The sequence below is a fragment of the Prinia subflava genome, chromosome 6 (assembly GCF_021018805.1).
Source record: "Prinia subflava isolate CZ2003 ecotype Zambia chromosome 6, Cam_Psub_1.2, whole genome shotgun sequence".
In the NCBI taxonomy this organism is placed as follows: domain Eukaryota; kingdom Metazoa; phylum Chordata; class Aves; order Passeriformes; family Cisticolidae; genus Prinia; species Prinia subflava.
Window position 1 is genome coordinate 9447303 of NC_086252.1, and position 21124 is coordinate 9468426.

The following is a 21124-nucleotide window of genomic DNA, read 5'->3' on the forward strand; positions in this document are numbered from 1 at the left end:
ATAAACCGTATCATGCACAGACTTGAGGCTACCTCATGACTGTACCTGGGCACTTTGACCAGGAAATCCACAGAAGAATGTGGCTGGGTAACCAAAGCTGCAAATTGCATTGAGCTGACAAAACACTTCTTGTCAAAAGAAAGAACATGGAAAATTAAGACAAAATGTTTTGATTTTTTTAATAAGAAAACTTTTCACTTTTAAGTACCATTTCATTTCAAAAGTCAGCTCCATTTTTCAATGGAGTTAGTGTATAAAACAGTCATTTCACCTCAGAACAGGTACTTTCAGAAGGCTTAGTACAGAAATCAAGATGGGGTATTTTTTGCCACCATTCCTAGGAAAGACACTATCCAGAAGAAGAAAAAAAAAGGTTGAGTATCCCAGCTATGAGGGAGCCAGCACACTCTTACACAGCCAGGCTGCTGGCACAACCCTTTGATCAGCACTGCTTCTCCCACTCTTACCTTGATCCCGTCAGACTCCAGGAATCTCCTGAGGCCCATTTCATCCAAAGCAGCCGTGTCAGGCACTCCACCATTCCCAACTATGGGGTTAGCCAGGGTAAGAATCTGCCCTTTGTAGCTGGGGTCTGTCAAGGCTTCGGTGTATCTGGGTGAAGAAACAGCAGAAGAAAAGTACATCGGTCTGGAGTCAACAGGAAAACAACAGACCCAGGGAAAACAGGACAGGTCTGAATTCCCGTATGACAAAATGACAGAAATTACATTCATGTGAAGATCTGCTCAGAATGAAAGCAAACACATCTGTGAACATGCCCTGACTTTGCCATTCATGGTTAAACATTTGACATGGAGAGCAAGGAACAACTTTGGCTTCTCATGTTTCATTTCAGAAAAGCACAGAAGCTGTCAACAAACTCAGAGCCCTTTGATTTAACACAAGAAACAAGTGCAGAGAGGGCAGGGAGGTCTCAGCCCTGCACCCTCTGATAACAGCTTGGCCTGGCCTCTCGCTGGGCACATCCCTGGGCAGAGGTCTGCCCTTGCTGTGCCCTGCCCTCCACCTGCTCTAAGAGCTTTCCCTCTCAGTGGCATCACAGGGCTCCAACTGAAGAGCCAGCAGACAACAGAGCTGTTGGCCCTGGCTCTGTCCTTTCACACTCTGGAGCTTGCACGCCTCGGGGTGCTCAGAGCTGGAACTGCTCTTTTTATGGGGGAGGACACAGAAAAGTCCTTGGGGTTCCTCATCATGCTCCAGGTCCTTCTCTCCCACCTGCTCTGCCAACAAACCCTGCCACGGTCCCACTTCTGCAGTTTCTCCCAGCAGAGGCCTGGCCCCTCTCCCAGGCCATGTTCCCACCCACAGAACACCATCCATTTCACCTGACAAGACCCCTAAGTGCTTGAAGGTGCTTTGTGTATCCCTGAAGAAGGTGAGCTGAAGCCAATGCTTTGGGATTCAGTGTTCCAGCCCCGCTCACAAGGCCCCAGAGCACGTCCTGTGATTAGCCCAGGCAGTTTGCTAAGCACCTGCCTGAATGCCCTTCTCAGCAAGGACAGATCTGAAAGCACATTGGAACATTCTTCTGCAAGCCTAGGATTCCACAAAGTATGACCTCTGGACCTAGCAGAGCCAGTGTCACCTCCAACCACATGGACAGGGTAAATATGGTCTAAATGCTCCTGTTCTTCAGCTTCAAACTAACAGACAGTCCCTTCACTTTTGCCCTCATACTGTTGCAAATAACTCTTAAACAATTACAATTTCAAACCAAAACCAGCTGCAATTTAGCAACAGATGAAGTTATCCCTATGAATATTGAGCCAAAATGCATAAAGACACCTCAGGATGAATCTGCCCTACACAGAGTATAAATTATTATTGTCATTACTGTTTAAACAATACTTAATTGGCAACTCCAGCCATCTACCAGATATCAGCAAGTCACAAGAGACATTTTTATGGAACACCAGACCTACTGCCAGAAGATTAATTGTCAAACATTGGGAAACTCTTCCCAAAAGCGGGGCTGGTTGCCGGCAGATACAGACAACACAGCACACCAGGCAGCTCTGAGAAATGACAGGCTGAATAAACAATGGCCAGGAAATATTTTCAGGTAAGCCTCTCCTGATGTTCAAATCTGTATTTGCTGCTGCAGGTAACCAACCACAAAGGTGCAGTGTGATCCCAGAACTGCAGTAGGTACCAGGCACATGCTTGGCATTGTTCTCCCTTCCCAGGTAATTGGTTATGCTTCCCAAAGACTCCTTGTCACTGACACAGCCAATGTCATTAACCTTTGCATGTCATGTGTAATCAGCAAAGGAGAGCCCCTGGGTCAGGGCGGGGTGTGCAGGCAGAGCTGGGACAATGCCCTTTAAGCAGGAGGAATGCTGTGTGGGGCACAGAGGAGCCCATGGAAACACCAGCTCCAAACGTGCTGCAAGGTCTGATCCTTGCTGTGCCTGCCCTAAGGTCTGCCTGATTTCAGTGAACTCCTGTCAACCCATTCTCTCACTAGAGAAACACACACATTTATTAGAGGCAAACACCTTTATGGAGCCATTTCAAACATGGGACATTTTATGGGTTGTAACTCTTCTTCTTTCTTAATGGGAAATCTCTTTTTGTTCCTGTACCAAACAAATGGCTGCAACAGTACATTTTTTTCAGCAAATGCTTCTGAAGAGTTCATCCTTGCACATTTCTATCAAAAATTCAACATTTCACCCCCAAAAGAGTGTGCTCTCTGGAACACTCCTATTCCAGAGCAATATGTCAGCATTTCAGCAGGCTTCAGCTGCTTCAAGCCTGAAAGCTGTGTGCACATAAAGTGCTTTTTCTCCCATTTCTATGACATGAATGGGAATGTGGGAGTCCAGATGAGGACACACGGTGCACAGCAGCCTATTGATCCCCCCAGGACAGAGCCCACGCTGACCCACACAGCTCCTACCAACACTCACCTCACAGAAAGCAGGTCTGAGGCTGATCAGCACCCCTGCACTAAGCTCTGGCTCCCTATCCTGACAAACTGCTGCAGCCTGGGCACCTCCCTCACCCTGGCACAGCCTCCCCCTGTGCCAGGGAGAAGGGACAGCTGGGTTCCTCTGGGTACACAGATCTCCATCTCTGTGATCAGGAGGTACAGCTCCAGGGTTCCTTTCAAGGGACACCAACCCCAGGACTGGTAGGAAATCTGCCACTTTCATGTTCTGCAACAGTGCTGCAAATTCTTGTCTTCCATTTCTCTGAATCAGGCAGGTCAGTGTTTGTAGAGGAGGCTCTGAAGATGCCATCTTACATTTTGAGTGTTTTCGCCATGCCCATATGTTCCCCAGCACAAAAGAGATCCCTGTCACAGCATCCTCTCCAAATGATTAGACAATGAACAAACACAACTTCCACTGCCACAGTAACAGGTGGAGAGGAAATTAATCCTTCAGGTCCTCTTGACTTTTGTGATGTGCCAAGATTTATGGCCCATAATCTATAAATGAGAACTCTGGTGCCCTCCATCATCCTGATCTATATTAAACAGTGGCTTGTTGGCAGGTATATTAACACAGCCAGTAATTAGTGCTGTCGAAATGCTTAAATAATTGGCTCCTAATGCAAAACTGCAAGCTGATTCCCCTCTGCAGCAATTTAACATTTTCACCAATGATATCATTTAAAAACTCCTCCTGTGAGTACTGAGATCTCCAAAGGAGAGCAGAATTTGGGGAACAGGATGCAGGTGATCAAAGACAGCTATGAATGACTGCAGAAGGAGCTCAAGCGTCAACAGCTTCAGAGATGTCTCATCTCCCCAAGGACACATGCCTGTCCTTACCAAAAGGCCCATTCCTCTGGCCAGATCCCCTCTGCTCATGCAGTGCTACAAAAGCACTGCAGCATTGGGCTGCCAACCTAAGTCAGCCATAGCTTCTGCCACTCAGGAGGACAGAGAATGGTGCTAGGTTAGCATGAATCTGATCCTGCCCTTCAGCTGGAAAGGGAACAGAATGCAAAAGCGTCCTTACCTGTGGGGTGAGCCAACAAATTACATGAGAGATGGGTCATAAACGTGACCAAGCTGGGGTATAAGAATTTTGAACTCAGAAGCCAAGTTCCATTCCCAAGAAGGCTGCAGATGCTTCAGATCTCTAGAGGTGAACTGGGCACTGGAGGGAGAGCAGACAGCTTCTCTGCTCTGACTCAGCAACTCAGTAGGAAGTGGCCAGAAGCCTATGTATCTCATTATCATCATTAGATTAGTCTTTAAAAGTGCTTACCACCACAAATGCTTTGGCACAAGAGGTCTGCCCGAGACATCTTCATTAATTCTCTCCCTCTGTGTATCTCTGGACTATAATGTAGCCTTATACAGAAAATTACCTGCTTGGACCAGCACCCTACGAGCTTGGAAAAAGCAGCTTTCACACTCCAACAAGCTTCCAGAGAAGCACTGATGCTTATATGTCATTTGGTGTTGCCTTACCCAGAGAGCCCCGTGTTGAACACGACTTCCCCTGCTGTGGAGCACGGATAGCCAAAAGAATAGCCTTTCATCTTCATCCCATCTTCCAGCACCAGGTTTGCTGTCTGCACCTGGAGAAAGGCACAAGGAGACACTCAAACACAGGAGGAAAGGCTTGATGTTTATACAGGTAGCACCTAGGACACCTGCCTTGCATGCCTGACACTGCAAGTATTCCTGCCCTTCTCCCTCTCCAGGCTGCCAAGACACCATCTCTTTGGCTAGTTTGATGCTTTTTTTCTTTCTAACGCTTAGGAAACATTGTTATCCTAATGAGCTGGCCAACCTCACTGCAAGCAGAGCATGTGCTGCTGTCACTGTGGGATCACCCCTCCCTATCCCTTAGTTCATTTTTCCAAATATGACATCTTGAATTTACCAACATCAGAACCCTGTAGGGAAAGGATCGTTTGCCTCCTCAGTGTTTGCTCAAGGCCTGCTGCTGACCCTGCTGGCTCTCACCCAGCTCTGCCCTTGATAGGGGTTTAATTTCTGGTGCAAGCACACAGCATTGCCACTAAAAATGCGTGTGTGTTTAGCTGAACTGGTGTCAGAGAGCAAAACTCAAAATGCCATCTGTTCTGCTGCAGGACACCGGACCAGGGGAACTCATGGATCAGATGGATGCTCAAGGTCCCAGCTACCTCAGGGACAGGAATAAATTGTCCTGGAAGAAGCAGCTATGAAACATACAGCCTAGAGGAACCCAGACCTCTCCCAGAGAGTGTCTAGCAGAACTGAGTCCCACACCAACTGTGGGATCCCTCACAGGCTTCATCACTATTTCAGCAAAGGCAAATGGGACAGGGTGAACTTTACAGAAGTCCTCAGGAGATTCATTGTCACAGCTGCGTCTTTGCACATATAAGAATAATGTACCACCCTCTTTGGCCCCACCTGGAAATGAAACCTTCCTTACCCTGTCCAGGCACTGGATGGGAAACCACCAGAGAACTCCACCTCCTAATAAATAAATAGTGACTACATGCACAGCAGAAATGACAGAATGAATTGGGAGGTTCCCTCTGACAGCAGCATCACTGGTGACACGCACAAGTAGAGAAAGAGTAAGCAAAGCTGTAAATAGATTTGCCAGTGAATTCCTGGTCTTTAAAGAGTTTGGATGATAACTTTCAAGGACCCTGAGAAACCTCCACTTCTGGAAGGAAGCACAGCTGTCTCCTAGGCACAGGCAGAGCGACCACCAGTGCAAAAGTCCCCTGTGCCACAGGAAATATGCCAAGCATGTCCACAGGAAGCAGCTCTCACCATGATTTAGCTTCATATTGGTTTCTTTTACAGAACTATTCCTCTTACTGGGATTTTTAAAAGAAAAATCAAGAACAATTTGCTGCAGAAAGGAGCTGGAGAGCTACTTTCCATTAGCCGTAAATCAGATGAACAATCACAGCAAGGAGAAATTTCATTCTCAGTATTGAACATTTTGTAACCATCATGACAAACATTCATTTAGAGCCCCTATGTAGTTACAAAAACCACACAGATCAATTACTAATGCGCTGCAAAATACACTAAAAATCAAACTACACTGCCAAGTAATTGAATTCTGTGCATCTGGGATGCTTTCAGCCTGGCCATTTTTTCCCCAATTATGTCAAACACCCACTCATTCTCCAAACATTTAGCCTTAAGTTTTGAAACCTTCCCACACCATTGGACAGTTTAGTCAGAAACACCAAAATCTCCTCCCTCCGCAGTTATAAACAGAATTTTTGTGGCTAAATCCCCTAGGTTTAGGCCAAATTAAAAGATTGGTGGGCTCCCTAGTGCGTCTCAGTGCTAAGAGCTGCCAGACACTCCAAGCTGTGCCCAGCACAGAGGTGGTGTGGGTGCGTCTCCCTGGGCTCTGGACAGGACCTCTGCCCTTTTCAGAGCCTGGTGAAGGCCAGCCCACCCTGCCCACGTGGAACACTGCCTGCTGGAGGCAGCTTCCCCCAGCGTTAAGGGCTGGGTCCCCTCCCCAGCAGGCCCCAGATTGCAAACAGCAGCTCCACCTCAAGCGTGTCCCACCACTGGGCACCCTTTGGGGCAGCTGCCTGAACTGTGCTCCTGACTGCCACCAACCCTGGCAGAACCCTTCAGGAAACAAAGTCCAAAACGGTGGAATCACCAGAAAATTTAAGATTCATCCAATCATTTATTGCTGAAGGCCAAACCCCAGAGTAATCCCTGTGAGCTTCAGAGCCTCACCCTCACTACAGTGGCTCTGCATGGCCTTCCTCCCACCACAGCCCACCTCCTTTCCACAGCAGACAGCACAAAAATCATTTCTGTTGAACAGAAGCCCTTATTACACTATTAGAGCCCCTACACAGTGTTCAAGTAATGCAGAAAAATGTCCCTGAGCAACCATAACCTACCTGCAAGTTCAGCTATAGCAGGGGATAGATGTTCAAATGTTTCCCTCCCTTCCTTGATTTATTACTCTTAATTAAGTGGTTGGTTCACTGAGCATTCTCAAAGCAATTATTCTTGCTTACATTTCCAGTGGAGGTGTTACCACATCCCCAAGCTCCCAGCCCACCTTGTTTCTTCAGTTTTGTTTTTAAGGTGAAAAGTGATTTACAGGCTATAGAGAAGGCCTGTTGCCTCAGTCAGGGATCAGGTGGGAGAAATCCTTACTTTCAAAAAAAGAACAAGCAAGAAATAAACAATGCCCCAGAGCTTCCATGAGGGCCTTTTGTCTTCACCCTTCTCAAAAGCATCCCCACACAGCCTCAGATAAATCTCTGTTGTAACCTCAACTAAATCGTTTCTGCCATGCACCCTCAATGTAAGATATGCCATTTGCAATCTGATTTCTCCTTGCTACACATCAGTAGCTTCACCTTTAGCTACTTTAGAGAGCCCTGAGCTCTAGAGAGGCTGCAGTACCCTTCAAGAGCTCTGAGGATGAGGATGGCTAACAGAAAGGGTCATGCTGTTGATGCTGTGTTGACAGATTTTGTGTATTTTGTCAAAGCAGCAGGAAGAGTCCACTAGTTCAGGTCCCACTTCACTAAGCACTTCACACATCAAGTAAAGAAAGCACTTGAGAAGTTCAGTGAAAAACAAACCTAAACCCAGTGAGAAAGTAAGAAAGCAGATGAAATGAGTTCCAGTTAGTTCCCTGCTGCAGCAGCCCTTCCCATCTAAAAAGTGGATGATAAAGATCTGCAAAATCTCAAAAGATCTGCAGTGCAATTCCACACAGCACAACAGTCTCTGCCACATTTCTTGGCTCACATCTGGCTGCCTACAGAACAGCTGACATATCAGAAGCAGAGAAGAATCCAAAAGCTCCAAGATTCCCTCTACAATCAGAAGCTGGTGCCAGGTCTGGGCTACATTTCACTCTCCCAAGACCAAATAGCCAGCCAAAGGAGTAGCTTTCTCTTTGTCAGAAAAATCAAACTGATTCCTACTCTTCTTGTGAGTACTATGCCGTCACAGGCTGGAAATCTATCTGGACATGGCTAACAATCAAGACTTTCTTTGCCAATCCTGTGTACATATAGCTATATCTATCTGATTTTCTATCTCTGGCATATTTGTTTCTGCGTAACATTGAGAGAAGTAGACAGGGCAAGAAAAAAGAATGAGTCAAGCTGAGTGTCTTGAGATACAATGAATTCACACTTCATACTTCAGATATTTTCTGGGGAAAACCAGTGGATTAATTCCTTTATCATCCAAGGCAAACCCAAAGAAAAGCAACACAGGCACCATGGTAGAAAAGTCACAGTTCCTACAAGTTGAACTCTTCTCAAGGCTGCTCACAACAATGCCACAAATATTTGTCCATCACAAAACTCGAAGGAGAAGAGTGACCCAAGCCAGATGAGGCACCTGGCAGAAGTCACTGAGGATCCATGGAAATGAGCACCCCTTTACCCTCACAGGAGCAGCCCCCATCTCTGTGGGAATGGCGCCCATTTTACATCCCCCTCACCTCCAAAACGAGGAGTGGAGTACCTTGTGACTCATCTTTAATTTCCTCACCCATCTCTCCACTCTCCCTGCAGTCATTGTCCCATTTCTTTCCACCTGCCTCAAATACATTTGAAGAGTCCTTTCACAGTAATCTGAAATAGCTTCTAAAGCCAGCATTTATGAAATTTTCCTCATCTCCCTGTCCTTCCTGAGCACATTTTGAGCTCATTGCTGGTGGTGTTTATAGCTCTCCCAAAGCTCTCCTTACTGAGCCAGCTATACTGTTACAAGCCACCTATTTATTGCTGGTACTACCTTTACATGCCCATTTCATTACATTGGCCTCAGAAGAGCATTAAACAGTAAGAGCTTCAAATTGCAGCCTCTCTGCCTACTCCTGAATTCTTAACAATCTTGATTAACCTGGAACCAGTGATGCTAAACATCTCTACTGAGAGCCCTGAGGGGTCTCTGGTCTGCTCTCTGCCCCCCTTTCACTCATGGGTGCCCATCTCTTCTTCAGAATGGAAGGATGGGATGTAACAGGGAAATATGGACTATGAGTCCCCACATCTAACACTGCTCACCTACAACGTGTTTCCCCACACAGGCTGAGTTTATCTGGACAGAATACAGACTTGGGAGAAGCACTATTAGGCACTCTTCTAAAACTACCACCTCTTCCTCATGCTAATACTTAACTTATACATACATTAGATGTTTTCATTGCTTTTTGTTATGTTTCCTAAAATAGCCCACTGAGAAAAAGCAATTAAAGGCAACTAAATGCTCATTTAAGCCTGCAATAATGGAAGAAGGGGACCATTACCTAATACTGCCATTAGTCCACATACAGCATCATGGATCATAGAATGTCCTGAGCTGGAAAGGACCCACAAGGCTCATCAAGTCCATCCAACCCCTGTCCCTGCACAGGACAACCCCAGGAATCCCACCATGTGCCTGAGAGTACTGCCCAGACATTTCTTGATTTCTAGCATGCCTGGGGTCATGACTTTAATTATGTTGCATTTCACTCTTTGCTCAAATTTCTTATTAATACCCATTACCTCTAATGCTGGTTGGAACACCAAAGCCAGGCACAGGTCACTGCTGGGCCACTTGCCTTACAACTAGACTTAAATTCCACAATCTGATGCACAGAAACTGGGACCTCACATCCTGAAGGAAGGCGAACACACTGGAGCACTTCCTGCCTTATCCTGAATTCCTCTGCAGAGGAATGTTTGTTTTACAAATATCACAGTATCACAGAATAATTTGGGTTGGAAGGGACCTTAAAGGTCACCGTGTTCCAATCCCTTGCCATGAGCAGAGACATGTTCCTCTGGAAGGTTGCTCAGAGCCCTGTCCAGCCTGGCCCTGAACACCTCCAGGGACGTGGCAGCCACAGCTTCCCTGGGCAACCTGTTCCCAGTGCCTCAGCACCTCCACAGTAAAGAATCTTTTGCTAATATCTAATCTAATCATTCTCTGTCAGTTTGGATCCATTCCCCCTTTGCCCTGTCATGTAAGGGGTCTGTTGCAAGGAGCTCAGAGAACTGAAAAATGAGAGGCTGTGGGACAGGTAAGAGAAACCCCAGTCCTCAGTGGACAGAACTGACACTGATCAGCTCTCTAGGCCACCCTGCCAGGTAAGGCAGCACCTGCAGCCCAAAGCTCTCAGTGCCCTTCCCTACCTCTCTCTGAAACACCACTCCTCCAGTTGCTGGTTCTGTCATTGCACTGCTCATTCAACACAACAGCTGTGAAAAGTGTCCTTTCAATGCAAAGTGCATACTGACAGAACTCCCACAGCACCTCAGTGCTACAGAACTCCCACAGAAAATCCCATTTCACCCATTTACTCCAGCTCCTGTGGCAAAGAGCACCAGAGAGCTGGGGAAATCTTGATTTCCTCCAGCCCAAGGAAATCAAGAGCTGAGACACTGATGCATTCACAAGAGTTGTCTACCTCTCCAATTAATCCCAGTATAGTTTCTAATATATTGAAAATGGATTCTATATGGATTTAATAAGATGAGTTACATGCCTCAAGGGATGCATGATTTTAAATATTCATCCAATTCATTCTCATATGGACTGGAAGATCTATTCTCTTAGCTATCAGTCCAATAGAAGGGTGAGATGTTCCTAAAGAAAATACCATATAATAATTAACTGAAACCCTGAACTTCCACCTTGTGGTGTAATTTACCCTATAGCTTCCATTCCAGACTAGACAAAAAGCATGTTTGCTTAGCTAACAAAACCATTTAGCCAAGCAGCTCCCGTGCTTAGGGTTCAGACAAATTTCCTCTGGTTCACGTCTCTAGGTAAGCCCCGTTATCTGCAGCAAGTTATCTCAGCATGCCAAACACATCTATGAAAGAACAGCGTTCAGTCATCATTACCTTGATGCTCAACAGTCTGGTACCTGTCCTTGAGAAACTCCAGTGATCAGCAGACACCTTGCAAAACTCCAGTCTGCCTTTCAAAGTCTTCACCACCTTGCAAGCTGTCAAAATTCTTGTCATCTCGAAAGCTGCCGATGGGTAACTAAAGTTTGAGGAACCGCAGAGAAAACAAAAATCTGCTTGTGTGTATTTCTTCAGGATCTGGTGCTGACCATATACTCCTGCAGATCACAGGGACAGAGGAGAGGCACGGCAGGCGCGCTGAACTGACTGTACAGCACTGCCCTCCACCTTCCCATTTATTCTGCCATTCCAAGCTCCAGGTGCAGCCCCACCTCCTCCCACCCCTCCTCAGGGGCTGCTTGCTCAGGCACCCTTGCAGCACTTCTCAGGCTGCTCTCTGAGCACTGTCACGGGGCTCTAACACAGGCCAGACACCACCTGCAGGACAGCAACACCTGAAAGAGAAATCACCCCAAAAATACAGGAGCACATAGGGGCAGGACAAGGGGAGTGGGCTCAAACTGCAAGAGAGCAGGTTTGGATTAAATATTAGGAAGGAATTCTTCCTTGTAAGGGTGGCGAGGCCATGGCCCAGAGAAGCTGTGGCTGCCCCATTCCTGAAGTGTCCAAGGCCACATTGGACAGGGCTTGGAGCAACCTGGGATAATGGAAGGTGCCCCTGCCTGTGGCAGAATGATCCTCAACATCCCCTTCCAACTCAAACCATTCTGATTCTGAACAGCACAGGGCCCAGGCTGTTCTCAGTGTGGTTTTGAGAGCTCTTGCACGTGGGGTCTGCATGCTGGCTGGTGGGAAAGCCTGGGGCTGCCACGAGCATACTTGTACTAAAGGATGTGAAGCAGGAAGAACAAATTCCATGGAAAGATGAAATCTTTATTCTGTGTTTGGAGACCATGCATTAGCACAGGTTCCAAAGTGCTGTCTGTCTTCAAATAAATGAAAAATAAAATTTTTCACAACAAAAAATAAATGGTTGCAAAAGAAGCACATCTTTGGTAACATTTCAATGGTCAATGCATGAAATAAGGTGAATTTTTCCACACATTATTCCTTAACTACAGATCTTCGTGACTATAATATTTTGCCTGTAACACTACACTCTTCATAAAGAATAATACTCCTCATTAGCCAGAGATGAAAATGCCTCATTAGGACAAAAGCTGGGGGAGAAGCATGCCCATTTATTATTCTTCAAGAACTAAAAAGAAGAGGCATCTTGTTGAAACCCAGGTGATCAAAGTTTTAATTGGCTCAAAGCAACATCCACACAGGTTTTTTGTGCAGCTGGACACATTCTGCTGTAAAGGATTTAGGTGACTTAATCAGTGGCAGTAAAAGTCATGACTTCTTTTTATACAGTGGTTTGAGCTTAGTCTAAATTGACAGCACCACATAAAAACATTTCCTGTGCAGCTCATGATATATTCACCAAGGTGAACAGTCATGAACACCATAAAAGGCAGAGAGAAGAGAGGGCAAAGCGTTTGGGTACCCTGCATGACATGAAAAGCTTTTTGGGTATTTGAATGAGAAACACATAGAAAAGGCCCAAGTCCAGATGCTTGAAGAAGACAGACAGAGATAGAGCAGAAGACAGCCTGGGTGTAGAGAACTGCTCCAACAAGGCCTTTACAGGTGTGCAGAGCTGGGACAACCAAGCCAGCAATATCTCCTGATAACTTCACTGTGGTTTGGGATATAATAATTTTTCCTACAAGATGATATCTGACAATCATTCTGATTCATTGAAGGAGCTTGAGAGACACAGATTTTGCCTTTTGCAGACAAAAAACCCCAAATAAATACAGATCTTGAGAAGTGCTCAGAGCAGATGGGGCCCTGCTTAGATGTCCCAGAAGTGGTGCCCCAAAATGGAAGCACCTAAAGCCATTTGACACAGCAGGGAAGCTCTGCTTTGAGCAACCAAGCTATGCAGGAGTTCACATTTTCTAATTTTCCGTACAAAGCACAAAACAGTTCCAATCTTCCTTGAGAGGCAAGAGATCAGGGCCAATCTGTGAGCCTGTTGGGCCAGTGCAAGTCCCAAGTAACTGCCTGCAGCTCAGGGGAGCTTCAAGTGGCATAAGCCTCCCCTGGATTGGGACAAGTGTAGCAAGCAGCCCACATGAATTGATTGGACCCTACTCCTTAGGGGTGAGATCAGAGAAAAGCTTTATCCCTCCATGTGTCCCTCAGATGCTTTTGGAAGTCTCTCCTGCCATATATCAGATTGTGCCTGATTTCTGACCGTCCTGTCTTGTCTCCACTAAGTTACATTTGAAAAACATTGACTGGAAAAGCAGAAGAGTTGAATGTTCCAACAAAACTGCAATTCTCTGCCACAGCTGGCAAGAAGACAAATATTCTCCTCCACCTCTGCAGCTCACACAAAATCCCTCAAAATGACTTTGAAACCTTCTCTTCTATTTCAAGGCAAGATCCACTTGCTTACCAAGGAACTTACAATGAAGGGTTTTGAAGGCACCTGAAAAATATTGAGATTTCCCATGTATTTCCTGATCAGCTGTTTATCAAGTGAGATCACTGCAGAAGTAGGTAGCAATTTTTGATCAACCCCCATCACCCCAGAGACAACAACTTACTTTTTATGTAGGGGTGGAATGAACAAAGTTCTCTTGTTCACATGCAAATGAACCAACAGCATCCAGACATTCCCCATCACCCAGTCCTCTTGGATTGCTGCAGGAGACAAAGCTGCTTTGAGCCAATATTTGAAGCAAAGTGTTTAGGAATAAACCTTATTCCTATAGTGTTTAGAAAATGGCAAAGCAACACAAGGTGAGAATTTCAAAACTAAGGATGATCTTCACCTGTGTGTATAGAGACAAAGTGAAAGGAATAAGAACCAAGTACAGGTCTTACCCCTCAGCTCTCCTAAATTCTGTTGTTTAAGCCACAGCCAGAACATGGGGGTTTTTCCACAGTTTGTTCTGTTTTAGAGGAGATCTGGAAAAAAGGGTCTTTTAAATTTTAACGGGAGAGGTTCTTAGCAGATCTTCAGATTCAGGTGCTGCTTTTTGATTCAATCTTACTAACTCACATGATTGTGCCAGGAATGATTCAATATAAACTCAGATTTTTTTTTTTTTTAGATGGAAACAATTCCAAGTGAGGAGGCCAGAACATAACTAAAGCTGGACTGTTCCTAGCTGCCCACTGTACTCTTGCTTGCAGCTTGTTTTCCACCCAACTCAGTGCCTTCCTGACATACAAAGTGCTCAAGCCCCAAGTCCTTTCTCCCCCTAAGATCTGGCTTTTTGCTCTTTGCTTCCTTCACAGTTTCAGTGCATCAGTAACAGTCTCCAGCTCCCTGGGGTGACTCCAGCCCACCACACTCCACTCCTGAGAGCTGCTTTCCCCTGAGCACTCCTCACAGACAGAGGCCACCCCCAGCCCACACAAGCTCAGTTTGTGACTGCCCCTCATCCAGAAATAGCAAGAATCCTACCAAACCTTTACTATTTCCTGCAGAAGGCAATAATCCGTATGAAAACCAATATAAACCTGGTTTTAATTTAAACCTTATTCCTGAGTCCCAGTCTTGCAGTCCTCATTTGCAGAAAACAAGTGTTTCTGGGTAGAGGAGAACACACAAACCTGAGCCCTGAGCCCATGTAACTTCATCAAAACCACAAGGTGCTTTCAACAGGACATGCAAACTTTATGTTAGTGAGACCCTGAGAAACAAAATTCCAAAATTCAGGCTGTCCTCCTCATGATCTTTGGCTGACAAAGGCCCAGCCTGAAGAAAACATGGATACATTCACAGTTACGGATGGAAAACAGAGTACCTGTAACTCAAAACTTCCTAATTCTGATTGAATGTCACTTTTTGTTTGGGAGTCCAAACAAACAAAAATGTATAAAGAAATGTTATAAATTGAATTGCTCAAAATCTGATTTTATTAAGTACTGCAAGTAGTTATTTTCACTACCACAGAACACTTTTTTTTAGAGAGATACTACTTTTCCTCTTTTAAATTAAAAATATCCTTCTGTTTGGGTTTTTTTTTAAACACAAACCTAAAAGCAAATTTCAGTTAGCACAATAAGTGAAGAGTTTCATTTTGATATTTTAATTGAAATGTCAAAAAGCATCAGAATCAAACTGAGATGCCGTGTCATTTTCCTTCAAAAACATTACTTCAGTCTAGCTGACAGCTAAGAGCAGTTCAGTTTTGTGAGGTAAATAGTTTGCTCTGGAAGCAGATCCTCATGCCCTATTCAGTTTGATAAAATGAAAGGAAACAACTAAAGTATCCAGGGGTGCTAGCAAATCCCACAGGAATTCAGGATACAAAAGCGTTCACAGTCACTCAACAGGCCCTGTGAAAGTTTCAATTAACATCCTATATGATAGTTTAAAAAGCTAATAAAGGCTTCGTTTTGTAAGGAAAAATAATATAACATCATTGAAAATCTCAAACCAGCACAAAGAGCTTTCTAAAAAACAGCAAATTTCTTGCTAATTCTGAATTGCCTAACTTGACATCTCCCTTCTTTTCCACATTTTGTCTTTAAGCAAAAAACAAGACAGCCTTTAGATGAATAAAGGAAATTTGGAAATTGCTTGACAATAACTATTCCCACATTAGAGAAAAACTATTTTCAAGGAGATTACACTTTTTATTAAGGCTTGAGCAGCCCAGGGTGCACTCCTGTGTCTGGGATACAGAGCCCATGCTTCACCCAAACTTGACAAAGATAAGGCCCTTATCTTCAGCAAGAGAAACAGAATCAACACCTTGAGAACGGGTCAAATTTCATTGCTGCTGAGATTAGCAGCTCCTCTTCCATCAGCTGACGTGGAAGGAACAGAGAAAAGCCTTGCAGTGTCTGGAAAAGACTGCCATGACTCCAGCAGGTCAGTTTGAGAAAGGCTCAGTCAGCAGAACCCCGGGGTGGCAGGGAGGGTGATCAGGGTGACCCAAAGTGCAGTCTCCTCCTGGAGCCACAGCCAGCAGAACCCCAGGGTGGCAGGGAGGGTGATCAGGGTGGCCCAAAGTGCAGTCTGCTCCCGGAGTCACAGCCAGCAGAACCCCGGGGTGGCAGGGAGGGTGCTGGAGGGTGATCAGGGTGACCCAAAGCGCAGTCTGCTCCCGGAGCCACGCCTGGGACACAGCTCTCACTGCCACGGGGGTGCACCCGAGGGACACGGGCCCCAGGAGGCTCAGAAACATCCACAGGGTGTCTGCAGTGGCTGACTCCAGGCTGGAGTTGAACTCCATTTGTTGGGAGATGTTTGGAGGGAGCAATGTTTCTCACTCCCTGACATTTCCCAAAAAGACATTTTCACAAATGGGGGCCAGGGTTGGCGGGTATTCTTTTTCCCCTGTGATTCCAGAGGCACACACATTTCACTGGCCTGTTACTGTGGGTTATTAAAAAGGCCAAACTGGCTTTACAAAAAGATCTGCACAAATCCAGCCTCCCCCATCCCACACATTTTTTACAAAGTCGAAAAATAACGTGATCTTACAATGCAAGATTGGCTACATTTGCTCAAGATTCCTTCTGCAGCAGCCCTGTCATGGATGAATGTGTGCTAGGTTATCATACCTGTGACTAATGTGTGTTTGGTGTATCAAAGAAAAAACAAAATCAACTTGCCATTGATCATACTATAAAGAGGCTTTTATCTAGGATGGAAGCTACAACATACACTGTCCCCAAGCTGCTAATTTATGCATATAACTGTATGTGTGCATTTGCACAGGCACATGCAGTGTTCATTGGGCACTTCTTTTTTCTTTGACTTGATCGTCATCCTTTCCCCAGTTATGTGTAATTTCACTAAAATGAAGAATTCTATGCCTGAATCATGTTCATGGACATTTGGACCTGGAACGGACCACTTGGTCCGGCCTTCTTGATGGGCATGTACGGTGAGCATCTTGAGACCCATCTCACATAACTCTGTGATCTGTGATCTTGGCTCTATGACCAGGGAAACCCAGAAGGGAAATCAGGAAATAAGCAGAGAGAGAAAGCACCCATCAGAAGGGACAAGCACAACAGAAATGTGTGTTACAGACATTTCTATTTCCTAGAACAAAAGGTACCCACAGCCAGGCGTTCCGAAGTGTGATTCACAGGAACTGCCACTGCTAGGACAGCTGCCTACTGCCTGGACTACAACAACACCCAGCTCAAACAGGCTTGTTGTCATCTGCTGTCTAGTGGGCCAGGCCTAGAGCTGCCTCGTTTAAGGAAAAAAAGCAGCTCCACTGAAAGGTGTAGCACATCCTCAATGATTAGCTTATGGGCTTGTACCTCGAGTATCTGGGTAGGTCCTCTCCCAGCCTTATTTGAGAAAGAAATACTCTCTTAATAATATGCCCTCAAATCTCTTGTACCACAACAGATGCCACACCCAGTGACAGGACAGGCTCAAAGCTGCATCTGGGGAGATTCAGACTTGCCTTTCTTTATTGAGAGGGTGGTCAAGCACTGGAACAGGCTCCCCAGAGGTGGTTGATGCCCCAAGCCTGTCAGTGTTTAAAAGGCACTTGGACAATGCCCTTAACATCACACTCTAAGTTCTGGCCAGCCCTGCAGTTGGACTGGCTGATCCTTGCAGGTCCCTTCCAACTGAAGTATGCTATATGAGAAGAAACAGAAAGCTTCTTCCCTAATTTCCTGAGAAGAAAAGTGAATTAATCATCCCTCTGGTATAAATATATTTACCCTTTGGAAAGGATATACACAACTTATCTCTCCAGTCCAGTTTCTCACCCTTCAGGACCCGTGCAGTGCTAGCTGTCCCCGGTGTTGGTGGGAGAGTTAACATTTCATAGGAGTTACATCATGTGGCCTTGGCCTCTCACCTTATATACAGCATCTGTGATCAATCAGCATTTTCCTTGTTTTTTCACGCCTGCTGCTCCAGATTGGAAGGATTTGCAAAATTTGTTTGTCTTGATCTTTTCCTCACTCCTACTTTTTTTTTTTTTCTTCCTGTGGATACCCTGGAGAGAAAAGATAAAAATCTCTGACTGTTGCACACAGGGCTATGCACTGAAGCATTTTCTTTAATTTACACACAGATATGCTTGAGGCAGATACATGAGGATGCAGATCTCTCTTTAAACAGCACAGCAAACTCTTGCTATGTGGATCTGTAATGCCATTAGGGAAGGGATATGATTTTGGCTGACTAAAACCATTTTTAGGGCTGGAGAGCAATGAGGTTTGAAGAAGTAATTGATGATGCCAGGTAAGCATTCAGGACTTCAACTTCAGAACTCCAGCATGGTCTATCCAGACAGCATTGCTGTAACAGCAAGGGAGCTTTATCATGCTCCGTGGGGATGCAGACACTGGATAAAGTTTTATACCTGGCAGTACACAGAATCCCAGGATGGGTCAGGCTGGAGCGGACCATGCTGGCTCCTCTGGTCCAACCTTCCTGCCCAATCAGGGCCAACCCAGAGCACAGGGCACAGGATTGTGATGCCTCTGGAATATCCCCAGTGAGGGAGGCTCCACACCCTCTCTGGTAACTGTTTGAAAGTCCTTCTTCCTGTGCAGGAATTCCTGACCCTCAGTCCCTGTCTGTTCCTCGTGTGCCATTGCTGGGCCCCCAGAGCAGAGCCTGGTCCCGCTCTGCCCCTCCCTGCACACAGGGACAGACAGGGAGGAGGGCCCTCCTGTCTGTGTCTGCTCCTGAGGCTGAGCAGCCCCAGCTCACTCAGCCTTTCCTTGTCCAGGAGATGCTCCAGGACCTTCTTCACCTCCACAGCCTCCTCTGGACACTCCAGGAGTTCCCTGTCCCTCCTGTACCAAGAAGCTGAGAGCTGGAGTCTCTGGATGTGTCTCACCAGGGCTGAGCAGAAGGGCAGGATCACCTCTCAGCCTGCGGGCAGTGCTCCTGCTAATGCACCCCAGGATTCCTTCCTGGCCACAGGGATGCACTGCTGCCTCAAGGACAGCTCAGTGTTCACCAGGATGCTCGGGCCCTTCCCTGCAGAGCTGCTTCCCAGCCTGTACAGGAGCATGGGGTTAATGCAAACCAAATGTTTAACAAACACAGCATTTTCCTTAACAAAATCCCTAGGGACTGTCTCCTCCCCATAATGACCTGCTGGCTCAAAGAGAATTTGTGCTTTTGACTGAGGGCTCTCATTGCACATCTTAGAAGAGGGTACAAAGCACTGGCTGACATGTGAGTGGGACCAGTGCTGAGGCTTGAGATGCAGCTAGGCTATCCTTCCCCTGAGGATATTCTGAGAATATTTCACTCTGACACCTGAAAACGTTCAGCAAGATTTAAGTCAACCAACCCATGGGATCATGGAATCACTCTACATCGCAAGGCAGCAGGTCCTAATTCTTCATCCATTTGAAGAAGACAGGATCTCAAATAGTGAACAGTTTTGGCTCTTTCAGCTTCAGGAAAGACAACGCAGTGACCACTGAAGAAAACTAGGAAACTCCAGTTCACACTGGAAAGGCCAAGGGAACACAAGATGCTTTTCGTTCTTCCTCTAAGCATGCTAGACCTCCACCTCAAAGAGCACAGGAACTAACCCCAGAGCTGGAAACACCAAAAAGCCTGTCTGGGTAATACTCTGACAACTGCACTCTGAAATTCCTGGATCAAGCTCCTTTCCTTGCACTGCCAGAGTAAGGAGTGTCAACATGGTACAGTACTATCAGAAAAAAACACCCAAAACACACATCTGTGGATTTGACTTAGCCCCACAACAGTCAAAGCTGGGGCCTGAATATATCTAATATATGTGGGGGGTTTAAGCCTACTTCAACTAAGAGTCATAAACACATAAAACTAAAACGGGTTTAGTTTTCAGATAGTTTACTTCGTGAACAGATGTGGTTATAATTGCATCAGATTTTAGTAAAACAAGAAATCAAATTGTAAAGCAGAGTAGTCCAAAGGTAGCTTGTTCACTTTCCTGTACTGATTAAAGTAACTTAAATACTCACTTTTCCATCTTTATCCACTGCCATACATAAACAAAAATCAATTCATTTATTTCTACTTCCTATGGATTCCATCACATTGCAATCCACTGTAACCAAAACAACCATGAACAACCACATCCAGTCCAAGGGGTGTGACAAAAAAACAGCCAAAAATCCACAAGAGCTAAGTGCTGCTGGGAAGTTCTCCTTTCCTTACCCTAATCACAGAGATCTCAGCAGCAGCGTGTGCTTAGGAGGCCCCAGCAAAGATGAGGAGTTGATTTATAAGGCCATATGTGGTCAAGAAGAGCTTCAGTTTGTCATTTCAGACTTGAGCTGGGAAATACGGCTTGAAAAATATAAAATACTGGTATAGTGGAAAGCAAATATCAGCTGGTAAGAAGGGTGACTGGAAACATTGTAGGGACACGGACCCCAAGAATACAAGTGTTACTTCTTTCCTCTTCCAGCCACAGTGTCAGCCAGTCACACACCCCTGCAATCACATTGAACATCAGCATTTCCAGAGAGCTGAATTCTCTCTCTCCTTCCCTTCTGCCCCTAACAATCCCCTGCAGCCATGGCACACTCAGGAGTGTGCTTTGAAGAGTTCAGATGCTCATTTTGGGCAGCTTGGGTCTGATTTCCAGCATCAGCAGCAGAAGAAATTGGTCTCGAGCCATGACTTTGGAAAAAGCTTTGAAAAAGACTCAAACTTTTTATTGTGTTGATTCCTGTGGAGCTTAAAGCCTTTATCCATACAAATTTCTGGCTTTGCCATAGCCCTCCTCCTCTCCTGACCATTACCACTTTACCCTGGCCAATACAGGTTTTTTTCATCAGACTCTGACCCTGAAACATTTACCTGTGCAATCCAGCAGGTAGAACAGCAGTGTTGACACATGGTGAATGCCTCCAGTTTTCTGTTTACCACCATCCTCTCATTATCAGCCTCCTGCAGCAGATGGACTGTAATTTCACAGGCACAAGAAGAGTTAGTAACTGGGTGGGAGAGGCAGGAAAAGCTGCTGCTTCAGTAGCAAGAACCCAGAGGGAAAAATAAATATTGTGGAAGAAATATGAGATCTATTAAGCATTAGCCCAGTGTCAGCCATGAGCATGGCTTCAGCTGGGGCCATTCAGACTGCCTTCTCTTGTCAGTTCTGCTTTTTTTCCAGGGAAATGGGTTCCAAGAGATGCAGCTAAAAACACAAATAGATCTGTTTCAAGCTATGATGTTTCTTTTGTTGGGACAGCACCCATTTTGATAGCCAGTCCTCTCTAGTAAAGGTCCCTAACTACATTTCCATCCATA

General features: G+C 45.6%; 1 protein-coding gene across 1 annotated transcript in view; it reads right to left on the reverse strand.

Annotated features, from left to right (window-relative positions):
* The window catches only part of CPS1 (carbamoyl-phosphate synthase 1), an 85983-nt gene extending 75018 nt beyond the window's left edge, over positions 1-10965 (reverse strand). The window contains exons 1-3 of the mRNA XM_063400119.1: positions 10837-10965; positions 4451-4560; positions 468-612 (exon numbers count right to left, since the gene is read on the reverse strand). Of these exons, the coding sequence (XP_063256189.1) occupies positions 468-612; positions 4451-4560; positions 10837-10959 (378 nt within the window). The 5' untranslated portion in view covers positions 10960-10965. The remainder of the gene's footprint in view (positions 1-467; positions 613-4450; positions 4561-10836) is intronic.
* Between the last annotated feature and the right edge of the window lie 10159 nt (positions 10966-21124).